The 14,510-nt window shown below is 40.2% G+C and overlaps 1 long non-coding RNA gene and 1 gene segment (V, D, J or C); one reads left to right on the top strand and one right to left on the bottom strand.

Moving 5' to 3' along the window:
- LOC132857290 (uncharacterized) overlaps positions 1-13,381 on the bottom strand; it is a 29,250-nt gene extending 15,869 nt beyond the window's left edge. Inside the window, exon 1 of the long non-coding RNA XR_009649527.1 lies at positions 13,364-13,381. This is a non-coding gene — a long non-coding RNA (uncharacterized LOC132857290). The remainder of the gene's footprint in view (positions 1-13,363) is intronic.
- On the top strand, positions 13,330-14,328 carry LOC132857263 (immunoglobulin kappa variable 1-16-like). The segment is given in 2 exon segments: positions 13,330-13,641; positions 13,721-14,328. Coding segments are annotated over 2 exon segments (438 nt in total).
- The last annotated feature ends 182 nt before the right edge of the window (positions 14,329-14,510 follow it).

Here is a 14,510-nt window from a genome sequence, read left to right as displayed (position 1 = left end):
ATGCCTATTTCTCTGTTTAATCAAATAGTGTACTGTAATTCTGTGCACAATCATAACACCAGAAAGGCAAATAAAGGTCATATAATGACTCCCCACCCAAAAACTAATTTTATGAAGAAAACTGTATTGTATAGAGCTATTGTCATCTGGAATAACATTCCCATTGAAGTTCATCAGCTTCATAATAAGCTGTTATTTAAAAGTAGTCTACGGTGTTATGTGTTAATGTAGGTTTTTATATGTCTTGATTAATGTAATTATAAATCATATTGTATTTATGTCTAGTCCTGTTATGAATCAAAACCAGATTTTATGTATGTATGAGTATGCGTATGTGTATGTATGTGTATATATATGTAATGTGTATAGGTGTATATATATCAATTGTGATGATTGAAATGTTGTTGTTGTAGTGTTTGGACCCCAGGAAGACTAGCTGATTGCGCAGACTTTCAGCTAATGGGATCCATATAAATAAACAAATAAACAAATAAATAAACACTATCCCCAAGCGTGTGGTCAGTTTACCCCACTGCCTCAATATCCTTAATGCCCCCCGTGATTCATGAACTTTTTCGCGTCTAGAGGGACGACGCCCACGGTCAATAAAAAACCTTACACGACCAACAACAGCATCATTGACTTGCTTGGTAAGAAGTTCATCATGATTGAAAAACGGGCACCGGGTTCTGCCCCACTGCAACAAGAGATTCTAAGTACTGCACATGCGAAATAGCTCTTATAGTACCTGCATCTACCCAGTGCTTGTGTGTTTGAATGACAGCGGAAACTTCATCACTGCGCACATGTACACTTCCTGCAGCATGCACAGCTTTACTGGTAGTGTCTCCAGACTCAATCTGAGCATGCACACCCCTCATCTCAGGAAGCTCTGCAGAGAGCCGAAACATATTCTGAACATCATCCATTTTGAAATTGGCCGCCTGTTTAAGAAGGGTAGAATAAGCAGCCCTAGTCAATCTGTGCAAAATTTTAGACTGCACAAAAGGCTCTCTGCTGAGGGCGTCAGCCACCACGTTTTTAGTGCCTGGAATATACTGGATGTCAAAGTCAATTGGTGCCAACTGCGCCACCCAGCGCTGCTCGCAGGCATCCAACCTGGGCTTGGTCAGTATGTACTTCAAGGGATTGTTGTCGGTCCACACAGTGAACCTGTGACCACGCAACCAATGGCTGAATTTATTACAAATTGCCCATTTCATTGCAAAGAATTCAAGACGATGCACAGGATATTTTGCCTGAGCATGATTTAGAGATTTGCTGGCAAAAGCTATTGGTTGTGCTTTGTCACTGTTGTGATGAATTTGCGACAATACTGCACCAAGTCCAGCTGTAGACGCATCGACAGATAAAATGAACGGCTTACTAAAGTCAAAGTGGGCCAAAAGTACTTCCTCAACAAGTGCTGCTTTAAGATTCAGAAACGCCTGTTTACACTCCTGGGTCCAATTATCTGGGCCAAGTTTGCGGAACAGCAACGGCCTTTTTCTGGTTTTGGAATTACGAGGCCTTTTCCGACCACCAATCAGAGCAAACAAGGGTTTGGCCAGTACAGAACAGTTTTCAATAAAGTGCTGGTAATAGATTACCATCCCTAAGAAAGAACGCAGTTTGGAAGGCGATGGTGTGACACTATCCAACTCCATCAAATCAGTCTCTTCCACCTTGACTATGGCTTCCACTTTATCTGGATCCCTCGAAATTCCGTGCTACGAAATTATATGACCCAGAAACTTAACTGAGTGCCTCAAAAACTGACATTTCGAAGGGGAAAGTTTCAAGTTATGCTCTTTCAGGCGTTGAAATACCATTTCCAATCGGGCTAAGCTGTCCTCCTCAGACTTGGCAAACACCAACAAGTCATCAAGGTAACACAATAGACTCAAAAAGTTCTGGTCACCAAATATGGTAAGCATCATGCGCATAAATGTGGCTGGGCTATTACACAGCCCTTGTGGGAGACGATTGTATTCATGCAATCCTAAAGGTGACGAAAATGCAGTATACTTCCTGTCAAGCTCATGGAGGGGTATGTTGTAATAGCCAGCCATGGTGCTAAAGAACATATTTCCCCCCAACGCAGCCAGGACATCGCTCTGGTGTGGAAGCGGATGGGCGTCTTTAACAGTTCTGGCATTAAGCCATCTGAAGTCTGTGCAGATACGTAGATCGCCGTTCTTTTTCCACACGAGAACCAAGGGAGAGGCAAATTCACTACAGGATTTACGAATTATGTCTTTTGCCTCCATCTCGTCCAACGTCTCTTTCAATTTAAGATAATGAGCAGGCGACATTCTGCGATACGGTAACCGGAATGGTCGGTCGTCTGTTAGTCAAATACGATGGCAGAAATCCCGTGCCTCACCACAATCCAGATGATGTCTCGAGAAGACAGACTCATAGGTCCCAATCAAATCAAGAAGTTTCTCTTTACACTGCAAAGAAACTTCGCAGCCCCCAATTGGAATGGAGCTAAGCCCTAGCCTTTCCAGCTTATCATTCACATCACAGACGTCACTGCACATGCTTCTGGCAGTAAGGCTACCACAGGAACTGTTACTGTGCACTTTCCCCACATTCTGGTGAACAGTCAAAGTGTCAGACAACTGATCAAAGTCCTCTAAGGCCACGCAAGGGAAAACATCTGCAATTTTTGAGTTTCTACGAAGAGTTATTTCTGCAGTAGTGGGGTTGATAATCTTCATGGGTAGCCACCCATCTCCCCACAGTGGAGAAACTATTCGCCCAACCATTACCTGCTTGTTCACACATGGTGATGCACCCCGCTCAACAAGTACCGTACTGCCAGCTGATAACACGGTACCTGTGGGCAACCGACCCCACACTAAATGCTCAGTCATAGGCTGAAGTGTAACAGCATTTTTCAACTTCAAAGTTCCAACCCTATCTGGAATGGACTGCCCTCGCCATCTCTCTCAGGTTAGACAGAAGACGAAGAAACTGGCTACCGTCACTCTGGCCCGGTGCATCAGGTTTACTCATAACACGCCAAAATCCATCATTTGACTTGAAATGTCGTATAAGTGGCTTAAGCACATTTGTGCCCAAAACAACGGGATCAATCTGTCCATCATCAAACAGGACTGGGACTAAGAACTTGTACCCATAAACCTCAAGTTTCAAATCGCATAGTCCTAAAGGAATGGTTTCTTTACCCCCACAACCAACTAAAACAATATCCGCAGGGGCCAGCATGTTATCTGTCATCACGCCTGCTTGTTTTAACATGGGTATTAAGTCCGCACTGATGGTAGTCGCCATCGACCCAGTATCCATCATTCCTTTCAACTCAATTTCGTCCTGCACTAAAATATTAGTGTAGAACAAACTCTCACTTTGAGTGGTTCTCATGGTGTTTTGCAAGATTACTTTACTAGATTTCGGGACGTTTTCACAAAAGAAAGCATATACAGACTCAATGTCATCAGTATCAAAGGAGGTTGAACTCATGTGCCTACCATCGCCCTCCTCCAGATGGAGGCTCAACAGTTTCCCTGAGGGGGCCTTTGACTGTGACCGTCGACAGCAGCAGTCGAGCTGTTTGGCCTAACCTGTGATGTAGCCATCTCACACCTGTCACGTGTACTGTATGTCCAGGAAGGTAGCATGTGAAACATAATTTGTGCAATCTACAGTGAGCAACCGTGCTGTGGTCACTAGTCTGACAGACTTTACACACCTGTGGTCTCTTAACATTCCGTTTGCGATGCATGACTGCTTTGGAGGACTGTGTGTTACATGTTAAAGCTTTCTCCAGCACACTTAGTATCCTATCCATTGTGTTACTTTCACATGTTGCATGATCAGGCTCAACTGCACTCCCTGGAGCTCTAACAACTTGAGTTTTACAAGGTGGTGTACCCCCCACATCAGTACTGACAGCACTAGCTGTTTGTTGTGAGAACTGACACTCATATACTTTGTGGTATCTCACAAACTCATCCAAACGATCCTGTACCTCTGCAGCTGTCCACTCACGCTGTGGTTTGCTCAAAAACATCATGGAGAGACCTTTATCGGGACAATTACGTATGAACATTACTGCAAGCTCCATGTCCCGATTTTGCAATGTTCTGCCCTCACTTTTAAGATGTTGTTCAGCTAAATCAGCAGCTTTGTTTAATCTGATCCAATAATCAAAAGGGCCTTCATTATGATATGGCCTGGTAGCATAAAAGTCAGCCAGGGAAGACCTGTAGATAGAACACCCCCGAAATGCTGCTTGAGGATACAGAACACCACATCTACATCACCAGCCCTAAAAACTGAGGAGCTGTTGCACAACCATATCTGAATAACATCCCTTGCACGGCCCATTAATTTGTTTATGATTTCATCAATGCGCTCTTGATCAGGATAATTCCCTTTTTCAAGGTAAGCTCTCATCAAATCCTCCCATTCAAAGACTGAACACTTATCTGAACCGACACCACGAAAGTATGGTGGTTCTTTACCACTCTTCAGTACAAGATTCATCTTTGAAACATCAATGATGGTGGTACCACACTGATTCACAAATGAGCATCTCTGACAGTCATGACACAAGGTGGAGGTAGGTAGATGACTGTTAGGAAACAAGCTGGCTTTAATCGACTGACTGATATCAGAGCTCAGTTGTTTTACCTGTTCACTAGATAGTGCTACAGCAGATTCTGATAAACTCATTTCAAGTGGTGGTATATCATGAGACACTGGAGTAGAAAACTGTACTCTGTTAACATCAGAATCAATGCTATTCGTTTTCCCAGGAGTACACGAACCTCTAAATGGCAAAACCCCTCTGCCTCTCCCCAAATGATAGCCACCAAAATAACTGTTATGTTTGTTAGAGTGCATCATTAATTACCATACTCCATAAAAAAAATAAAGAAAAAAAAATAAAACTTGCTTCCACAGCTGAATAACCGATTCAACACTTCTGATTTTATATCTCTAATAAATCAAGCAAGTACTTAAAGCATGTAAGACGCTACCAAATCAAATTAAAGTTTGCTTATACGTCTTAATATTGCCACGAAAATACCGTAAGCTTAGTCCACCGTCCAAACATTTAAAACATTGTGTATTTCTGTGTGTACATTATTTTTAACCTATGCTAACAGCTGATCTGTAGCATGGAACACAGCATACCTCTTTTGTTCAGGTGAAAGACGGAAAAGACCGCCAAAAGAGCAATACAGCAGGTATGGCTACCTGGGCTGAACCACTTTGTTGTAAAAGGAGGGGGGGGAAAGAAACCATCACCTCCTTACAGACCCTTTTTAATGTATTTTTATAAACACTGTTTTAAACAATTTTAGAACTGTACCCAATGCGTATTAACAGGAAAATCTTGTGAAATAAACCAATTTTAACCTTGTTACATTTACAACCTATAAAAGATGGGTTGATATCGCATAACTTAATTTGACATATGTTGATATAACCAACTTAAATGTACAGCAATAAATGGAAAGTTTTACGTAATCAAAAAATGGTTAATACAAAGCACAAGCTTTTTCCTGGCATGTAATCTAATCTAATAGGCTACCAAAATACAACAACACATAATTAAACAGCTTTTATTTGTTGAAAATGGTCATACAAGTAGACAGACTATTTAAGCATTAAAAATACTGTACAGTTACATTCCAGTATGTCCACCATGACTCTTCACTACAACTGGAAGAACTTTAAACAATCTGTTGATGTACTTATTGCATGCATTTTCTGTAAGTTCCTCAAACCAGAATTTGTCTATGGCAGCAATTAACTCAGATTCTGAGGTTGGTTTTGCTTTTTTCCCGAATATAATCTTTCAAAGCACACACCATCTCAATGGGATTCATATCCGGGGATTCTGGTGGAGTCTTTACCCAGATTATACCCTCTGCGGCAATGACTCTGCTTGCAGCAGTGTGCTTCGGATCATTGTCCTGGAAAAACGGTGGTAGACTCCAAAGGTTGGAATAAGTGAGAATGGAAAATCTTAGATTAGTTTGATGGCCCATTAACAACTCATCAAGCTTAATTGTAAACGCTGCCATTGAATCTTAAAACTCTCTGCCATTGAAACTACGTCAAGCCATTTCTGATGCTGTTGCTAGGAGATTCCACCCCTCCTTGCGTGACTGGAAGCTTGTAAGAGACAGAATTAACGAGCTTCTCAGAAAGAAGCGATTAAGTTTTCCTCTTTTTTAAAATGCTGTAAATATCTTTTTTAACTTGTATGATACAACGTTGAAACAAATGGTGAATGGTAAACGGTTGGAAAAGCTCAATAAAATAAATGTTTTATGACTGTAATTTGTGAATCATTCAGAAAAAAATGTAAAAACTAATTTTATGAAAATACTTATATTTAAAAATGTAAAGTTTAAATTGATCAAGTTAAATAGACACATGCAAATAAATCATTTTTTTTTCTTTTTCAAAACAAATGCCCTTTTGGTAAATATTTTAAACAGTCAGTGATATAATCAGAACAGAGAAACAAAAATGAAAATATGACAAATTAATACAACAGATACAGATATACTGTTTGTTTTTTGATTATCATAAACAGCTGTCATACAGTGGCTTTAAAATTTGGGTCGCAGGTAGAAAGCAGATACGTGTCTTTTCCCTTATGAGAAAAAATGAATACAAACTATATTACAGCCAAATATATATTTTTTGAATAATAATAATAATAATAATAATAATAATAATAATAATAATAATAATAATAATAATAATATAATAATAATAATAATAATAACAAATTGAATAACATGGTTTAGGCTTGTTAAGTACAAATTTACAGAACATCGATCAATACATGCTCTGTTATTCCATGCTCTTTTTATGTCTGAATGTTATGGTAAATCTCACAGGGCATTAACGCCAAGTGTACATTGACTTACAGCTCTTGTTATATGGTGCATGGGAGACTGAGCTCACATTAGCAGCACCGCTACATAGCAAGTGAACCTGACCTTTTGTTCTGAGTGAGAGACATTCTAGCCAGCTATAGTGCACTTGTAGACAATAAGTTAACAATCTAGTAGACCCATCACCAGTTCCTCCCAGGCACGGTGTGAGTTTTCCATGCTGGTTTGATATGGGGTATCACATTCATGCCAAAGAGGATTGTTTGAGGGATCTATCTATCTATCTATCTATCTATCTATCTATCTATCTATCTATCTATCTATCTATCTATCTATCTATCTATCTATCTATCTATCTATCTATCTATCCTGCCTGAATGACTACTGCCCTATAGCACTTACACACATAATCATCATGCTTTGAGTGGTTAGGCCCACACTGGACCATCAGCAGATTGCCTACCATGGAACAGGAACATTGAGGATGTCTCCCCAGCATTACACATCATACTAACTTACTTGAATAACAAGAACACATATACAAGAATATTGCTTGTTAATTTTAGTTCAGAATTCAACACAGTTATCCCCTCCAAGCTGATCACTAAACTTGGCGACCTTGGCGTCAACACGTTCCTTTGCAATTGGATACCGGAGTTACTCATCAACAGACCTCAGCATGTTAAGTCAAATAACATCACCTCCTCAACCATCATAATGAACTCTGGCGTACACCAAGACTGTGTGCTGAGTCCCTTCCTGTACTCTCTCTTCACCCATGACTACAGTCTTGATCACGATTTGGATTTTTCTACTTTTATTAAAGTTTTTAACTATAACTGCATCTTACTATCAAGAGATTTGTGAAATGTCCCTCTACAGTAGAGGGAGTCAGTCATTAGAATACAGAGACCTCTAGTGGTGAAGAGGGGAATAGATTAGATCTAATCATATCATACAACTGATATTATTTTTAAATCTCTACCATAAGAAATGACATTTATCTTTATAAAAAAGTTTTTCTTTGGAAATGATGCATTAAATAAGATTATTATAATATTACATTTAGAGTCACATCAGCCCTGCTCTGATTAAGACTGAAATGGATCAGGGAGAGCAGAACTGAGCCACACAATAATATAAAGATCAGTGAAGTGAGAGAGAGATTTACATGAAGACGGCTGAGTGATCCTCTTTCTCCCAGAATAGAGCAGCACTTTCACCAGATGTTCAACTTTCTTCATCCAAACTCACTGAAGCACAACACACAGCCCTGAATCTACAGCTAAACACACTCTCTCCTCACACTGATAATGACTATTAACTCCAAGAAAAGAACACACAATGTCCAAAATGAAGCTTTATTTCAGCAGAGCAAAACTACAGGAAGAGCAACAGGACAGTGAAGAGAGTAAAGACAGAAATGTCAGCATTGTGTAGAACTGAAACTCTATTGTAGATGGATGTGTAAGCAGCTCAGTGTTCAGTTCTATCTTGGAGCTGTTAGCCTTAACACTGGCTCTTTCTGAACGTGACCGGATGATCCACGCCCTCGTGGGAGACCGTACAGACAAACTCCTCCCCCTTTTCCCAGAGTGCTTTGCTGAGGGTCAGGGTACTGCTGCGTGTGTAACCGTCCTTCTTCTGTTCTTCTGCACTGGTCAAGACCCCGTCCTTCACCGCCGAGCCGTCCACCGTCCAGCTCACCGACGCCCCCTGTGGAGAGTAGGCAGACAGCAGGCAGAGCAGCGAGGCCGATTCCTCAGACTGGTGCAGAGAGGATGGAGGGAGCAGAGACACGGAGGGCTTCACCGTGGGACCTTCTGTAGACCACAAACACACAATAAACACACCTTTACACACGCTTACACAACATTTACTCATTACAGCTTCTTCACATCACTGCACTTCAGTAGAACTACTCAGCAGGAGAACATTTCCTAGTTCCTCGTTCTATTGTGGAGACACTCGGACTTTGATGGCCTTTATTCTGTGAGTGTGTTCCAGTCCTCCTGAGTCCTTCTGTTATTGTACATGTAGTGCTACAGAAAAATAAATCCACTGCTGATGGAAATACACTGATATTCCACACAGTCAGGGCTGGAAAACATCACACCTTCCCTTTGAGTTTCCAGAGAAGAAGATTTACTCCATTACACAAATCACATATCTGGCAAAGAGGCTGAGAAATCAGTTCAGTGATGGAAATAACCACATCACACCACATCCACCTTTCTACACACTGTTTATCTTTGTTTCCAGATTCAAAATCAGTCCATCAGTAACATGACAGAAGGCTAACAGACACAGGATGAAGTTTTCTACCATGTCCTTCACAGCACACAATATGAACTTCAGAAGCTGTGATGATAAGGAAAAAATGCCATTAAGGACAAAGGCTTAGGTTGTGCCACAGGGGCCTATTGTGTGCTGTGCCACAGGGGCCTATTGTGTGCTGTGCCACAGGGGCCTATTGTGTGCTGTGCCACAGGGGCCTATTGTGTGCTGTGCCACAGGGGCCTATTGTGTGCTGTGCCACAGGGGCCTATTGTGCACTACCAAACCTCCTCAAAAAACATATTTCTAAAGGCCATAATGACTATAATACTATATTAATATGATAATGTTGAAAAATTTGGGTTGTACTAGGCTACATGTTTCAGACACATACTGTACTGTATATGCCCATTGAAAAAGAACACATTTTAGTGCAATGCAAATACATTAAAGAACCATATATGTGTACTACTGAGCTGTGTTTCATGACTAGTTGGTTGTACAGTAAGTATTGTAATGGTGCAAAAAGTCAAACTTCAGAGGCATGTCATCAATAACCTTTATTGAAACAAACACATTGGACTTAAACAACAAGAGAGTAATCAATATCAGTTAAGCACAGACCATGCGATAAAGAGTTACTAATAGGCTTTGTTCATCCACAAAAGCAGCTGGTTCTCAAAGTTCTTTAAGCCAATGCATGCTCTTCTTGGCCTGAAGATCAGCCCTGCAACACTAAACAGTCTTTTACAGGCAGGGAGTGTCGTATTAAGCTTAAGCAGTGTTGTAATGTAACGGAGTACAAATACTTCGTTACTGTACTTAAGTAGAAATGTCACGTATCTGTACTTTACTTCGTTATTTAAATGTATGTCAACTCTCACTTTTACTCCACTACATTTACTAGATAAAATGTCTACTTTTACTCCGTTATATTTCCACTAAGCGTCTTCGTTACTCGTTACTACAAAATATAATCAGAAGAAATGTGTGTGACTGTAATAAGGGAGGTTTGGTGAATCACTGCTCCTAGATTACGTTACGCTCCACACGCTGTACGGAGAAGCACAGGGACGCGCAGCGTGCACGCGCAGTCAGAGCTGGAGGCGCAGCGTGCACGCGCAGTCAGAGCTGGAGGCGCAGCGTGCACGCGCAGTCAGAGCTGGAGGCGTTTATCTATAACGTTAATCGGCGGAAAGCCGCAAAGACGACAACCAAAAGTAGTGAAATGTCACTATTCTTATTACCAGAGTTGTAGCACAAACAAAATATTAATGCAAACAATCCATTTAATAGTAAATAAAAATAACATTTATTGATTTGGTCTTTGTCTTGTGATTATTAGTTTATTAATGACTGCATTCATTAGACACACTGTTTATAGAGAATGCACACACATACATGAACTGATCTGATTCAACACTGACATCATTACATCATGCATAAAATTTTGGTGTCCACTTTCGCCATTTAATAATCCCATAACTTTTGGCTTACTATGTAGTCATATAATATATAATATAAAACTCTTCTTGTTTTAAATTCTCACTGAGGGCTAAAACCCCCTAAAGATGAGACCCTAGAACCGCCCCTGATCTTATGTCTACTGAAAATCACTGAAATTTTACTTTTTACTTTTACTTCAAATACTTAAGTACATTAAATATCAGAAAATGACTTTTGATACTTAAGTACAGTAAATATCAGATACTTTAAGACTTTTACTTGAGTAATATTCTAAAAGGTAACTTTCACTTCTACTGAAGTCTTTTTCTAGCACGATACTTACACTTTTACTCAAGTATTGCTTTCTAGTACTTTATACAACACGGAGCTTAAGTGATAGCTGGCACACGGCTGGGAAGGACTTCAGTACCTCTACTGTGTCTCCTGGGCACCTCAGGTACACATCCAACTGCTGGGTCGTTTCAAGAAGTCTGGTCTTCTTCACGGAGGAAAAGAAGTTCATCAGAATAAAGAAATTCATACAGATTTAAAACATGAAGATGAGAAAATGATGACAATTTTTCTTTTTGGGTGAACTATCCCTTTAAAGCTGTTTTAGGACCACAAGCAGCTGCTGGCAGGACTGAAAATTAGCAGTAAAATCATTTTAAACAGCATTTGGCTAATAGTTGGGCCTATTAGCTCTTTACAAGGACCCATAGGGCCCCATACAGGCACGTGCACTCTCATACACAGACAGGATCACGACTATCTTTAGTACATAACTTATCAACCAGCTGTAGATTATAGCTTTGCACAATTAACTTACAAATATTACATATAGTACCAATATAAGCTCAGGTAACATTTGGTTAAAAGTGAATTTCAAATCTCACACCGAGCCACCAAACTAGTTTGCAATGTTGAATCATAGCCTTCTGGTAGCAAGCAAACCATTGGCATGTAGCCAAGTTTGCCACAGCAAACATCACAAATTTATCATTATTAGTACGTTACTAGGTCACTACAATATTGTCAATAATCGACTGATAATAACAAAAACTATAGCTTTGCACAATTAACTTACAAATCTAGCAATAATTTAAGTTCATATAATGTTTAGCTAAAGTCAAATTTCAAATTTGTTAATAATTGAATGATTCAAGACGGTGAGTTTTTGTAAGCCATTAGCTCGTGGTATTTGGGTGCGTGTAGCTTACAGCGCATGCACAATGACTTATTTTTCCATCCAAACATTTCAAAAACATTCTTCCAGGCACTGCCAGGGATGTATAAGAGGTGGGGTTGGTTGGTCTTCCTGGATACCAACTTCCTCACTGGTGCTGGTGCTGGTTGTTGAGACATTGAGTTTGAGTTTTCAGCCTTTGCCACGGACACCTTCGTACCTGGCTCCGTCTGTTATGTCCAGTGTTGGGTTACTGAAATGTGACGTGATGTGTGTCATGTGCAGGTGTGCTGGATCGCGTACAAACCAATAGGGTGTCGGAATGGTACCTGTTTATACTTCTCATCCAACCACAATCACATTCACTTTATCTGGATGGCGCCGGATGTTTTTTTTTGAATGATGACAAGCCGGAATGAAAACAAGCCAAAATTAAATAGGAGTAATGAGGCTATTTTAAAATGTAAGGAGTAGAAAGTACAGATAATTGCATGAAAATGTAAGGAGTAGAAGTAAAAAGTCTAAAGTCTGCTAAAAAAATTACTCTAGTAAAGTATAGATACTCAAAATTTCTACTTAAGTAAAGTAACAAAGTATTTGTACTTCGTTACTTTACACCTCTGGTGTCTATTTCAAACTACTTTAACACACAATGTAGTACAGGATCTTTCAACATTCATTTCTATATGATTCTAGATTTAAAGATTCATTTTCTCATCATCTGTAAAGTTTCAACACAAACCAGTCTCCTGTTCTACCCCAACCTGATGAAATGTAGACTGATGTTCAGTCATGTGGCCACTAGATGGTGCTGTAATGGAACTGTACACATGCTGATCTGTTACTGTGATGAAGAGAAGATGGACTGAGGATTAAACAATCTTTAAGATGAACTAATTTACATTTTTTCTGTATTCCCAAAATACTTGACCAGTCTGATCTCCTCCTCTGATCTCTCCCATCAACAAGATGTTTCAGACTGCAGACCCTCTGATTACAGGATGGTTTTGTTTTTCACACCATTCTGTAAAAACTCTAGAGATGGTTGTGTGTGAAAATCCCAGGAGATCAGCAGTTTCTGTAAAACCCAAACCAGCCCATCTGATACCAACAACCATTTACTGTTAAAGTCACAGAGATCAGACTTTTACTCCATTCTGGTGTTCGCCGTGAACTTTAACTGAAGCTCTTCACCTAAATCTGCATGATTATATACACTGTGCTGCTGCCACATGATTGGCTGATTGGATAACTGGATGAATGTGCAGGTGAACACAGGTGAAGGGTCCTGATAAAGTGGTGTATATCATTTAGTCCATACCTGGAAAATGTCCCCCAACCAACCCAGATAAGTAAAAGCAGTTAAAGCAGTGAAACTGAGAGAGAGAGAGAGAGAGAGAGAGAGAGATCAATGAAGTGAGAGAGAGATTTACATGAAGACAGCTGAGTGATCCTCTTTATCTCAGAATAGAACAGACCTTTCACCAGATGTTCAACTTCCAGACTGGAAACATTAACGTCTTCAATCATCAGTACAGTGATACACTCATGGTACAAAAACCTGTTACACTACAGTGACCACACACACACACACACACACACACACACACACACACACACACACACACACACACACACACACACACACACACACACACACGTTTCCATAGCGAGAGGTTCCACTTTGCATTATCAGCTCATGCTTCAGTGCCCTGTGAGTGTTTATAGCCCTGTGACTTTAACACTTCATGACTGAGAGCTGCTGCTCAGCGACTTCACACACAGAAACCATGAGTTTGATCAGCGTCTTCATCTGCACACTGCTCCTCTGTGCTCAAGGTAAGATTTCACTCAGTCAAATTTATTCAACATGTAATAATTATCTTACCTACATTTCTTCATCCTTCTCCTTTTTCAGGATCCCAAAGTCAGGCCATTGTGACTCAGAGTCCTGCAGTGAAATCTGTTTCTCCAGGAGACACAATCACCATCAGCTGTAAAACCAATGTTGCTGTTGATAATGACTGTGGTGGTAAATATGACTGTTTGTACTGGTTTCAGCAGAAACATGGAGAAGCTCCTAAAAACCTGATCTATAGGGCTAGTACTAGAGCATCAGGTATTCCAGATCGATTCAGTGGCAGTGGATCTGGAACTGATTTCACTCTGACCATCAGTGGAGTTCAGACTGAAGATACTGGAGATTATTACTGTCTAACTGATCATTACAACACATTCAAAACTTCTACGTTCACACAGTGTTAGAGCGTCGTACAAAAACCTCAGTGAGTGAGACTGCTGCAGCTGCAGGTGCTGAGGAGGACGATGTGATGCAGCACAATGACACGGTTTAACAAACACAATACACTTACTCAGTAGTCAAGTCCAGCTTTCTCACCTCTGAGGTTCATTTACATATTTGACAGAGCTGCCATGAGGCCAAAACCCTGATCAGAGGTCAGTAGTTGGTCATTTACCACTTTAACCAGTGTGGTGTTAGAGTGTGGTGAGGAATAAATCAGAAGATTTTATGTGTCAGTACATACAAGAAGTTTATTCATGAACCTTCATCAGATCTTCCACATTTCCAACATCTGCACATTTGTACTGAAGCAGAATGGTGCGTTGTATCTATGAATCAAAGAGCATTGTTTGGGTCTCGTTGCTTTATGCTCCTGGGGCAGAAAACTGATATCTGGGCCAAAATG

The sequence above is a fragment of the Tachysurus vachellii genome, chromosome 14 (genome assembly GCF_030014155.1).
Source record: "Tachysurus vachellii isolate PV-2020 chromosome 14, HZAU_Pvac_v1, whole genome shotgun sequence".
In the NCBI taxonomy this organism is placed as follows: Eukaryota; Metazoa; Chordata; class Actinopteri; order Siluriformes; family Bagridae; genus Tachysurus; species Tachysurus vachellii.
This window is presented reverse-complemented; position numbering and strand designations above follow the sequence as displayed.